Here is a 13,416-nt window from a genome sequence, read left to right on the forward strand (position 1 = left end):
AATTCAGTATCCTGTCTCTAGCAGCTGGTGTTGGCCACTGTCAAAGAGGAAGGTATAAGAAACTGATAACCTACCCTTAGGGTAAATTCCTTCCTGTCCCCAAGTCTTTAGAAGCTGCTTATGCCCTGACGCAGGAGAGTTAAGAGCCCTTCGAAAACTGGGGTTGGGTGGGGTGCGGGGGTTGTGTTTGTTTGTATTTTGAATCCTTGCTATATCAACTCTGGACATTATTGCTATCCATATAAATGCTCCATCTTTTTGGCATCCCGCTAAGCTCTTGGCCTCAGTGACATCTTGTGGCCATGACGTCCACAAGCTGAATAAAGAAAAGGAGTACTTGTGGCACCTTAGAGACTAACCAATTTATTTGAGCATGAGCTTTCGTGAGCTACAGCTCACTTCATCGGATGCATACTGTGGAAACTGCAGAAGACATTATATACACAGAGACCATGAAACAATTGTATAAAACTGTGTATATAATGTCTTCTGCAGTTTCCACAGTATGCATCCGATGAAGTGAGCTGTAGCTCACGAAAGCTCATGCTCAAATAAATTGGTTAGTCTCTAAGGTGCCACAAGTACTCCTTTTCTTTTTGCGAATACAGACTAACACGGCTGTTACTCTGACACAAGCTGAATGTATACTGTGCAGAAAAGTATTTCCTTTGATCCATTTTAAACATCGGGGGGGAGTTTGAGCTGTTAAATTACCTGCCTGTGGATGAATTAGGGAATGTCTACACTGCAATTAAGCACCCGGGGCTGGCCTGTGTCTGCTGACTCAGGCTTACGGGACTCAGGCTAAGGGGCTGTTTACTTGCTCTATATACATCCTCCTAGGGGCTTCAGTCCCAATTGCCATTGGACTGGCACTCTTGACCAGCACCAAATTAATATAAACATGTATAGACAGTGTGGTTTGGACCTGGAAGGAGAAGGCATGTAATTTCTTAAATACCAATAGAGCTGATAAGGTGTCTGCCATCTATAACGAAACATTGGAAAGGCTTTCCTAAATCAAAGAGGAAGGCTTGCTTCCAGGTAATGAACCTGGAGACCATCTGTTACCAGCTGCATTTGCTGAGCTCATTCATTCATTAAGTGTTTTGATTTGTGTGTTATCAGACAGAGTCAGGTTTGTGTGTCTTACCAGGGCTCTTTAGGGGCAAAAGATTGTTCCTACATCTCCGAGACAAGGATATACAATTACATAATTTACGCCCTCACTCAGTCACTTCAATTAGAGAGGCTGCCAGTGGGGAATTGAGGACAAGACTTACAAATGCAGAGCCAAGAAAGCTAGTGATACCATGACATGAGCTTGCTGCCGTTGGGGAAATTTAATGGCATTAACAACTTCCGAACACGGAAAAGCATGCGTTGAAGCCATGCATTATTGAGCAGTGCAGGCTGTATTTGTAGGCAAACTCAGAAGTTTCTGCTTGTCTGAACTAAGGACTTGGAGAGTAAATTCAAGGAGAAACAAAAAAGATGGGGCAGAGGGAACTAAAAATAAGGAATGACAAAGAGGGAACTTAAGGATGAGCAGAAAGCAGCTGGAGATTTCACTCCCAATTCTTATATTAATTATAACTCTGCATTATTCACACAGCACAATGACTGTGCATGGTAAAACTCAACACACTGATTGCCTCATTGGTGGAGAATCTAAGACATGAGGAAGACCTCACAGCATGGCAGGAGGTAGGGCCCAGAAGGGAAAGCCAAGGCAGCAATTCCTGGTCACTGTCAACTTGGACCATGTTCAAGATGGTGACTTAGAAATTAAAGGGTCCAGACTTTGTTCCCAGAACTCTGCAGGGGGGAAACGATTTAACTGCTGCTGGAGAATTTTCAAGATTTCAAAAAAAAATTCTGTTCCAAATGGGGGAAAAAATTCAAAATCTCAAAAAATAATAATAATAAAAAAAAAATTGGGAACAAATAATTTGAATAAAAATTCATTTTGGTTTAATTTTGACCTTTTCAAAAAGAGGTTACTCTTCTTTAGCTAAAATTTCAAAACAAAATGTTGTTTCAAAACAACTTGAAAAGCAAAAAATTATTTTTGAAAATGTCAACATTTCCCATTTTGATGACTTTGAAACTTTGTTTTTCAATTTTTTTTTTCAAATTGGAGATTCGCTGAAACTGACCCTTTCCTGTGAACAGTTCTGGTTCTGACAAATTGGTGTTTTCCAGCAGAAAAAAGTTTTGTTGGAAAATTCCTGACCCGCACTCCTTACACTCCACACCCACTTTATTCTTATCCTCCTAGCAACAGCTGCTTGGAAAATACCAGTTATGTTTGATGGGACGATTTCTTAAATGTGTTTTTCTTAATTTCCTTTGAAAATGCTTCAATTTTCAGCAGATTTTTGAAAACCCAAATCACAAACAAAAAATTTATTAAAATTGCAATTGTTTGATTGTGAAAACCAAACATTTAAATCAAAAACTGGAAAAAAAAAATTAATGAAAATGTTTCAGTTTCCAGTTTTTCATGAAAATACAAATATTTTAACCAAAACAAAAGTGTCCAACAAAAATGTTTATAGTAGTCAAAATGCCTTTTTTAAAAAATGGGAAAACAATTCAACCCACTCTATCCTGGCCTCTGTACCCTTTCTCTCTGATGTTGATTGAGGCTCAGGCACCTCTAATCTCAGATAGTCAGGGGAAGGAGATGGAAAGAGGGGGATGGCAAAACTGGGCTGGATGGGGAGAGAGAAATTTGTGACAAAATATTCCTGGAATTGTTACTATCTCTGAGCAGCCCTGGGTTCAGCCCCAACATAAGCCACCAGCATCTCCCCAGCAGTAAAAGGGGAACCAGGGAAACCCTCCTTCTCAGAGAGGCCCCATTTCTTGTTTTTAGGTGTCACCATAATCTGACTCGGCTTCCCTGCCTGCTGTCTCTGGGCTGGGTGCTCAAATCAAAACAGAATGTACACAATCACATACACAGCAGTGAGCGGCTGGGTTCCCAAACTCCTCTGAGCTTCCTGGGGAAACTGAGAGAGAGGTCCCTCCATGCAGTTTGGAAGACATGGAAGTTCCCACTCGCTGATAAACCCAGGGGAGACGTGGCTGTAGCCAGTAGTGTAGCTGAGCATAAATGCCACTGGCTGTAGCCCTAATGTAGCTTTGAAATGTGTAAGCTTTTCCCAGGAGTTTGTCTCTGGACACGCTGTGGGAGAGGGTGCTCCTGAACCTTCATGTTGTTAGTAACTCTGTTTTGGTCCTGTCTTGCAGGAGGAATTTTCGAGTATGCAGATGGCCCCAACGCCCAGGTTATGAGTGCCGAGGAGCAAGCCTTTAGATTTTCTGCCAACATTATCAATAGAAATAGAACTTTGTTGCCTAACACAACATTAACTTATGACATTCAGAGGATACATTTCCATGACAGCTTTGAAGCCACTAAGAAAGGTAAGTAGATAGCATGTTTCTCCATTTGGTGAAGAATTACCGTTTGGGTTGATCAGAGGCAGACTGCTCTCTGCTCACCTGTTGAACATGTAGCCAGGAGCTTATGGGTCTTTAATGGCTTTATTTTATTATTTAGTTTAAAAATGTCATCTCTTCTACCCATTTCCATTTTACTCCATGTCAGCTGAAGATGCTAAGGCTCAGATCACCTACAAGTGGCTGATATATGCATGTGGCAAAAATAAATCTTACGAGTATTGTGATCAGTGACGGTAACAATGCACTGCTGGAGACATTATGCATATACCCACTTGGATGACACCTTTGGCAGCATCCTTCCTGGAAGTACATCACCTGGCGTGCATGGCAGGAAGGGAGATTAGAACCTACCTGGAATGCTATAACAGTGTGTCAAAGGTTAACAACACTGTGCTCCACTGATACCGGGGGACCCCATAAAATCTTGGCCCTGCATCTCCCAGAGGAATCTGAGTAACCACTGCATTCAGAGCTGCTCACTTTGCTTTCTTTGAATTGGGGCTTACACACGGGTACATGTTTTTGAAATAACCTGACCACAGTGAGAAAAGGTGGACAGCTGCAGGAACCTCAAGCCAGCCAGACTGGAGATTCCTTGTCTTCTGTAGCCTGTGCAATAGTTTCTTTATTAAAACAAACAAAGGAACAGGTGTTGAAGCCCACTGTATTTTTCATGCACATGTTTCCATTTAATTGAACTTCATGCAATAGGAAATTCCAAGATGGCACCAAAGGTGTTGGTGGCAGAAACTAAAATAATCCTGACTCTCACTTGTCGGGATTCTCCCACTTCAGGTGGAAAGTGGCCACTGCTTTACTGGATTTTATGAATATCTTTTCCTAGAATTCTCAGGGCCATTGTACCACCCAGTATGTGCAGGGTTATTGCCTGTTTCTACAGCTGAGTTGACTGAAGCACCAAGGGGACAAGTGAATTCTGGATCAAAAGCCTTGTAAATCAGATGCTCAGCCATGCATCTCCCAGTTCCTTATCCTATGCCGGTCACTAGACTATACAACTCCTTCACCCGCTAACCCTACACAGCTAACCTAATTCTCTTCCAACTCTAAAGTTTGCAAGACTCTTGAGCGGCTCCACTTAGACATGATATTAATGGACTATGACAAGTAAATAAAGTTATGTTTTTAAGCCTCTCCTTCATGTTTAATTAATGTGCCACTTCCTAGTGCATTTGCATTGGTAGATAAAGACTGGGAACTCTATCCAATGAAACAGAGTCCCCCTATCCCTCTCCCCCCCACACACACATTAAAAGAAGGGTAAAATGTGAGCACTGAAATGATGGGTTGTGCCGTTATTAAATGCTTCTTGCCAGTTGTGCTTTGTGTGGATGTTCTAGAATGTCTGAGGTGATGGTTTGATGAACTTTTTAAAAGCACAGAAGTGTGGAATAGTAACGGTGGATCCTAAAAAGCTTAGAAATTGGATAAACATGCAAGAGTTTGGCTGCCCACCAATATTCCTAGTAGAGAGGGATTACACCTTCCTTCTCCCCACCGCCACAAGTCATTATTGTTATTGGACGCCAATTGATTTGAGCTGCTAGAGAGCGAGGTCTGGAGGGCGGGAGGGAGAAACGGGATGGCACAGCAAGGGGTCTGGTTGTGGTTTACCCGTCAGCTTGTGAGGGGATGGATTAGCTTCAGCAGGGGGGGAAACCTGCTCAGCAAAAGTATGGCTCTGTCTGAATTCACAGACCAGAGAGGCATCAATAGACAGAGCTGGTAACTGATTGTCACGGAGTCTACCAGGAATCAAGGCTGATATTTGCTTTTTTCAGGGGGTTTTATCTTGGAAGTTCCCCTAGGTTTTGTGACCCCTGCACTGTGCTAGGCTGAAGTGTAAGTATCATGTTTATCTTCACTGAAGCATTAATTTTTGCTGGATGTTAAACCACACAGGAACCAAAGGAGGGGCACTCGTGAGCGTGCATACGTGAGTGTGCAAGTGACCGTGTATGTGCGCACACTCCCTACCTGGCAGGAAGCAGAGTGGTTCCTGCCTTACCAAATGGAACACAGCGTGTAGGCCACAAGGTGCAAGCTTCTGTGCAGTGTCGGTTCTATGTTTATAATCCAGTCAATGACGTTCCGTTCATTAGCACCCCAATCCTGCTCTTATTACATGAGAGGGAACTCCCACTGACTTCAGAGAGCCTTTTGTCTGAGCTGCTAGTACTGGACCAGGCCCATAAAGGTCAGCTTATTTCATTTGGTAAGTGATCTAGTGGCTTCCCCACATAGGGGATAAGAACCTACTGCCACCGACAGCTCGCAGACCTGGTCCTTTGAGCCTTATGTTTTTTGTACAGAAGATCTGGGGCTCTGTCCCCTCTGGTGACCTATGGTGTCATTCCATACTCAATAGGATTGAATTTCTGGCCCCATTGTGGCAAAACTCTCTGCCTTCGGTGGGGTCAGGATGTCACCATATCTGATAACTCTCTGAGCAGAGCAGCATGGAGGAGTAAAATACCCTGCTATGGTGCTCTATCCTCGATCTGGTCCCCATTCAGCAAAGCATGCAAGCAAAGGCCTGATATTCCAGTGGGGTGACTGGCCTCGCTGAGCTCAGCGTCAGCTGGCATCCCAATAGAAAGGGGCTGTTCCCATGACTAAGGGCGAGAGGGTTAACCCTGTACGCGTTAGTAAGTCTCTCAGTCTAAACCACGGTCATTGCTGAGCTGGGCACAGATAAACATATTTTATTTTTAAAAAGTAATGACTACGTGCATTTCAGAATGAAGTTATTTAATGTAATGAACTAGTCAAAGCCCCAGTCTGTGCTAAGCATCTGCAAAATATCTGGGGTTTAAGCTTAAACCCTGCATTCCCAGCAACCTGAATGAAACCTACACATCAAAATCCAAAAATCTCACCAGCCATCTACCCCTGTTTTCTGGCCACTGAAAATATATTGGATAAATTACAGATAATTTTTGTATGGAAAGAGAGGTGGGGGGGAGATGCTTCCAGACTGCCAATGGCTATGGTACGTTTCAGTCACATGGGATTCAAACCAGTAGGGAGCCCAGAAAAACAGGCATTGTTTATCATGGAAATAGGAATCAATCCTTTTTCATATTGAGCTGATTGGGAAATAATTGGTTTCTTTTTCTGTGAAAATTTCTGTTTTTTCTTTAAAAATCCCAAACCCCCATATCTTAGGTTTTCAAATTTTTAATGCAAAATTTAGAAGAAAATTGACATTTTTAATGAAAATTTCAGTTTTGTCAAAAAGCCTTTTTTAATTTTCAAAACAATTCAATGGGAATTTTTTGCCCAGCTCTACATTTATATCAGTCGCTGCCCAAGGGACCATCACTGCAGGGCCTAATTCTGTTCTTAATTGCCTTAAGTAGTAATTACTCCTGCAAGTAAATCTGCAAAGATCAATGGAACTACTTGCATAAGGGCTGCTTGGAGCAGGGGAAGGTGGCAGAGTCAGGCCTCAGTGAATGTCTCATCACTGGAGCCTGGCTTTGTGGTCACTCTTTATGAGATAGGAGAGGGCTCTGTGACCCAGTGCTGTTGACAGGATAGTGCCATTAACTAAGGAGCAGTCAGTGTTATCACCATGCAGAGCTGGGATTTAAAAATGAACTATCTGTGTGTAAGGAAAAACTCCTGAAAATGTCAAGACTTTGTACATCTCCCTCAGCTGTATCAGGCTTGGATAATCACTCCTTGGTCTGGAACCTGTCATCTCTCGTCTGTCTCACTGTTGATCTAGAACTTGACCTGCCTCTCTGCCTCTCCTCTCTGTTCCTTTATTTTTTAATATTTATAGTTTGGTTGTTACCCAGAGGCTTCTGTCTGTCTGTCCATCCATCCCCATACATGCCGCTCTATCTCTCTCTCCATGTGCCAAGACAAAGCAGCAGAGCTGTGCTGTTTGTGATATGACTGAATTAGTGACTCGCTCTGGATGGGCTTGCCTCCCCCACTGTTAATCAGTCCCAGGAGGGATATTGTCTGGTGTATTGACAGCCTCGATCCCTTTCTATTCCAGCCTGTGACCAGCTCGCCCTGGGGGTTGTAGCAATATTCGGGCCTTCTCAAGGGTCCTGTACCAATGCTGTTCAGTCTATTTGCAATGCACTGGAAGTCCCCCATATACAACTTCGGTGGAAGCATCACCCTTTGGATAACAAGGACACTTTCTATGTCAACCTTTACCCCGACTATGCTTCTCTCAGCCATGCCATTCTGGACCTTGTACAGTATTTGAAATGGAGGTCAGCTACCGTTGTTTATGATGACAGTACAGGTAGGTGAAGGGGGAGCGAAGCAGCTCATCTATTGTGGGTTCCATTTCGGGACTTTTCCCATGCGCTCTGGTGGAGTAAAATCATGTTATGTGCGGTGAGACGAGTCCACAGGGACAGATCCGAATTCCTCATGAACTCACAGCAGAAGTGCACAGGGTTCTTTGGAATATGTCTAAAGCTTTGGCAGACTTGTCAACCGGATAGAATCAATCATAGAATCATAGAATATCAGGGTTGGAAGGGACCCCAGAAGGTCATCTAGTCCAACCCCCTGCTCAAAGCAGGACCAAGTCCCAGTTAAATCATCCCAGCCAGGGCTTTGTCAAGCCTGACCTTAAAAACCTGTAAGGAAGGAGATTCTACCACCTCCCTAGGTAACGCATTCCAGTGTTTCACCACCCTCTTAGTGAAAAAGTTTTTCCTAATATCCAATCCAAACCTCCCCCATGAAGGATAGCCTTCATCCCCATGGCTGCCGACAAGGGGCCAGATGAAGGATGACGTTCTCTGCCTGTGTAAACTGGCCCCACTTCACTGAACGCAGCCGCACAGCGTCTGTTTACATGAGCAGAGAATTTGGCAGGTGGTTTTGCCACGGAGGGCACAAAGCTCCCTCTAATGGCATAACTGAGCCTGCAAAGCCTTTGTTGTCTGGCTCATACCAGAAAATGCACCTTACACACATTTGCAGGTAGAGGGAGCTCTTGATAGTGGGACAAAGCCCAGCAAAGCACCTGCTCTAAAGATAAAATTGTGTCGGGTCGCTTGTTCAAGACAATTTCACAAAGCCAGCGAGTTTCCTTAGGGGAAGTGCTGCGGAGAATGCCGTGTGACACTGCTGTTGGCTAATGTGGCTCCCTGTATATTCCTCTCCGTGACGTGTTCAAATGCACTTCTTCCATGTTGCACAAGGACACTCCCCATTGTCTCTTCCCCCTTTACAACGGCCTTCTGTTGGGTTTCTTCTTGCAACGCTAGATCCCACTAACTTTAACCGGCTGTGGCCGGCACGGCGTTGTGCTTTCTCCAGAGGAGAGAAATGAGTGCACGGGTCGAAAAAAAGTCTCCGGTTATTTCCTTTTTCTGCCCACAGTCATGGCAGTAATATAATATGATAGAGAGGAGATTCTTCTCTTCAGATTGGAATTAATTACCCCTAAAGACTCAGTTGGACTCAAGTCTCAGTTAATTGGACTTTTTTTTTTCTTTTTTAATCTATACACAGTAAATGAAACAGATTTTGAGGTGTTGGCTGGCTAGTTGTTATGCTCTCTCTTTCCCCTAGAACATGGGCTCTTAATTTGAAGGGGCATGCCCCCAAAGCTGTAGAGGGTCACGACTGTCCTGCCAATCCCACATGGCCAAATGGTGGGGGGAGGGGGGAAGGGCGCATCCTGGTTAGATCTCAGCTAGATGGAAGGTGGGTTATTAGGAATGGGGTTTCTGATATGGGAAAAATTGGAAAACAATTGCCCTAGATGTGGTTGAAATTTAAAACCACGGCCCCGCTGCATCCTTTGTTTCGGTAGACATTTTTAAAATGCTAAATATTGGCGGGGTGGGGGGGGAAATTACTTTGTGAAATCAAATTGTGAATGAAAACTAACAGTCGCCCAGTAAAAGTTTGTGAAGGAACCCGGAGCCCAGTGGATGTGGAAGGGACCCGCTGCTGGCAAGAGCAGCTCGTTCTGACATTGCTGTGGGTTTTGTCTTTTTGAAACGCTGCTCTCTAAGGCCTGATTCGGCTGCAGGAGCTTATCATGGCCCCGTCAAGGTACAACATCCGACTGAAGATCCGCCAGCTGCCCGTCGACACGGAGGATGCCAGGCCCCTGCTGAAGGAGATGAAGAGAGGCCGGGAGTTCCGCATCATCTTCGACTGCAACCACTTGATGGCAGCTCAGATCCTCAAACAGGTGAGCTCCGGAGGGGCTGCAGCAGGAGGGGTCCTTTGGAAAGTGGGAAGCCTCTGGGAATTCATGCTCATGCAATGATGATAATCCAGCTGAGACATCTGTGGCGTACCCCTGCAGGTAACGTCCTTTACAATAAATACAGCATTTTTGCAGCTGCAAATGCTTTGCTTAGGCTCTTGTGGGCAATGTTCTGAGGCTATAGTTAGAGCTACTTCCTCTACACTTGGTTTTTACATCTGAAAATACAGGTTTTGTACACAGAACTATGCTACAAGGGTCAGGTCACACTGCAGAGCATGCAGAGAACACCAAAGTTAGGGCTGCATTGGTAACCCAACTTGGCTCCCTTGTGCATCAGTATTAAAATTAAGGCTGGCCAAAAAATTGCTGTCAAAACTTTTTTGGTGCAAAATTAGGTTTTTGACTAAATGAAAATTTTCAGGGAAGTGTCTGATTTCTGCAGGAAATTTCAACTTTTCTTTGGGGAAAAAACCCAAAATAATGAAAAGTAAAAATTGTCCATGGAAAAAAATCAAAATTTTCCACTTCAGGGAGGAAAAAAATCCTACAAGCTTTAGTTAGGATGCAAGGCCAGATCCTCAGCTGGTATCAGTGGGGTCAGCTGTGTTGGCGTCAGTCTTTAACTGTATGATCACGTACCATTTCCTGTTGCCACGCAAGTGGTTCTCCAGCCCTCAATGCGCGAGTGCAGCACTTGTTCATAGATTCATAGATTCATAGATATTTAGGTCAGAAGGGACCATTATGATCATCTAGTCTGACCTCCTGCACAATGCAGGCCACAGAATTTCACCCACCACTCCCACAAAAAAACCTCACACCTATATCTGTGCTATTGAAGTCCTCAAATTGTAGTTTAAAGACCTCAAGGAGCAGAGAATCCTCCAGCAAGTGATCCGTGCCCCATGCTACAGAGGAAGGCGAAAAACCTCCAGGGCCTTCCAATCTGCCCTGGAGGAAAATTCCTTCCCGACCCCAAATATGGCGATCAGCTAAACCCTGAGCATATGGGCAAGATTCATCAGCCAGATACTACAGAAAATTCTTTCCCAGGTAACTTGGATCTTGTTCCTCCCTTTGTCAGCCAATGTATCAAACAGAATTCTGCTCTTGGCCACTTCTGTCATTGTTCGGTTAGCCCTGTCCCTGCACAAATGTGGTGTTACTTCCTGGTTTCATGTCATCTCTCCCATCTGTCCTGCCTCAGGCCCCCTGGGCGTGCACAGGGGGACATTATACTAGATGCTACATTTTGGTAAGGACTACTGCAAGGTACGCGTGTCTGCTTGCACGCGTGTCTACACACACACGTACGTACGTACGTACACACAAAAGAAGCCACAAATTTGATCAAAATGGAAAGTCCAAGATTACCACATTTCTGGATCTTTTTATTGCTGTGTTGAGCCTAGATGTCAGTGATTTCCCATTGACCAGGTTTTTTTTCTGCTACTTGATTTGTGTCTCTCACATGCCAGCAGGCCTGGATTTCACCCCTTCCTTTTCCCCTTAGGTACATGCCGTTATGGTAGGAAATGTCGGCCCTAGGAGAGTTACAAAAAAATCAGCAAATACAAGTGTGATTTATCCCAGCCCAGGGAGACCCAACATACTGTTTAAATAACCGTTCTGCCCTTGAAGGACTAAGCAGCCCAGTGCACCGAAGAGGGAATTCTCTGCAACCCCAGTGCTACTGCAAAATGAGGGGAAGTGCCCAGAGATCAGACAGCCAGGGCGGGATTATTTAACAAAGTAATAAGGGGAATCCTCATCTCCTGTCAATTATTTTAATAGGCTGGCTGTATTTGGTGCTGTACACTTATTATGCAGGTTTTGATAGTTTATTGTGCCATCTGCTCTGCTCATCGGTGTGGGTAAAGAATAAAGGGCGGGTGGGGTGGAGGTCGGGGGGGCACGAAAGGTTTCTTGTATGTGGGTATTTTTTCAGGAAACAAGAAACAGGGGTATCTACTTACAATCCATAGACCAGTGGTTTCCAACCTATTGACCACTGTGGGCTGCCTATGCAGCTCTCTGTGTGTTGTGTGGGTTACATCCGTGTCATGATATATGCTACCTGTACGGCCCTGCGGACGTCACGTGGGCTGCAGCTGTGCGCTGATTGGCCGTGAGACCCACTGCCCTAGAGAATGTCTAGGACCGAGTGCCAAAGGACCGTAAGAGCTCCGGAGGAATGTCACAACCCCCTCCACCCGCACCTCAGCTGGTGTCAAAGCTCCCTGCTGTGTACCGAGCTCTCCCCCTGGGTTCTGCCGCAGTCCCCGCTCATACCTGGTGGGGGGTGGATTGAGGAGTGGGGATAGCTCCAGTTTTTCCCTGCATCTTTTCTGACTGCCAGAGCGTATGAATCTGACACGATACTGGAGCCTTGCTCTCTGGAGGATGGGTTATGGAGGCCGTGAGTCCAGTCTGCTCTTCCCCGGCAACTTCTGCAGGCCTTTACACCTGTGCAAAGTGACTGTCAAATCCCGCCAGATTAGAATGGTAGGGCTCTGTTCCCACTGCGAATCAGTGGGGCGGGAGGGGAAGAAGACTGTGCAAGATACAGGAACAGCGCAAGACGCGTCACACGTTTGTGCAAAAGGGATACGATTCAGAGCCAGACCCTTTCTGTTAAACAATAACAACTTTTCTGTGTTATTCCCTTCTGGGATACTTTAGCAAACATGCCAATTAAACCACACGCAAGTCTGACCTACAGTTTTTGCTTCCCGTGTCAGGACAAGTGTTCTGAGCTCACCTATTTTACTGCACCTATTTGCAATTCGAAGCAGGAGAGGAATCCTGCCAAGCTGCCCCACTAAATAACGTAGAGATCGAGGACAAGATTTCCAAAAGTGAGTCCTGATTTTTGGGTGCCCAGCGTGAGATGGCTTAACACACTCTGATTTTCAGAAAGTGCCGAGCACCTGCTCTCTTCAAATCAGGCCCCTCAGAGGTGACCTAGGTTGGGCACCCTGGATCATGAGTCACATTTGAAAACCCAGTGTCTTTAACACATTCATTAAAAATATCTCCACAGTGACTATAGCATCAAGGCAACTCATAGTTACCCTGGGCAATACTTTTAAACCCCACTAACCCAAGAAGGACTATCCCAAGATAATACAGACAGCACATATGAGACGATCACATTCCCAGGAAGCAGGTGTGGCGTTTCTTGAGATAGCACCAGAGAGTTAAAGTATTTTCTGTTTTATCCTCTTGCACTACAATTTCACTTGGGAAAAGTCTTTGTTGCCAGGTATCTCTGGTCTCAGTCTTTCTGGTCGTCGGTTTACAATCACATCTGTTCTCTGAACTCCCAACTTTCTTTCTCCTCCTCCTTGGCAGCGGTCTGTGAATGGATTGCTGAACTCCTGCTCGGCACAGTCCTACCTTTTCTACAGTTTCCCCTCCCCCCCCCCCCCCCCCCCCCCGGCGGTTGTTGATAGCCTTTCTACTGTTCTGCGGGTTGCTTTTTGCTTTATTTCTTTACAAAAGCAGAGGCATTTTCTGCGTTCAGACTCATGCATCACACCAGCCATCTGATGGCAGGATTGGGCCCCAGCACATTAACATTGACCATCGTGGATGACTCAGAGAATTACCGCCTCATTGCCTTCTGGGTTGAAATCTTCTGCTCATACCAGAGACCTGATTATTTTTTGCATTAATATCATTGTGTTTTTTAAAGACATCCAGGTCAAGGA

At 45.0% G+C, this 13,416-nt stretch overlaps 1 protein-coding gene across 2 annotated transcripts in view; it reads left to right on the forward strand.

Moving 5' to 3' along the window:
* Positions 1-13,416, forward strand: part of GRIK3 (glutamate ionotropic receptor kainate type subunit 3) — a 228,881-nt gene that overhangs the window by 119,496 nt on the left and 95,969 nt on the right. For both annotated transcript variants that reach the window (XM_007060684.4, XM_027823121.3), the window contains exons 2-4: positions 3,259-3,435; positions 7,508-7,765; positions 9,501-9,682. In XM_007060684.4, coding sequence (XP_007060746.2) covers positions 3,259-3,435; positions 7,508-7,765; positions 9,501-9,682 — 617 coding nt within the window. The remainder of the gene's footprint in view (positions 1-3,258; positions 3,436-7,507; positions 7,766-9,500; positions 9,683-13,416) is intronic.

This window comes from Chelonia mydas, chromosome 19 (assembly GCF_015237465.2).
Source record: "Chelonia mydas isolate rCheMyd1 chromosome 19, rCheMyd1.pri.v2, whole genome shotgun sequence".
NCBI classification, from domain to species: Eukaryota; Metazoa; Chordata; order Testudines; family Cheloniidae; genus Chelonia; species Chelonia mydas.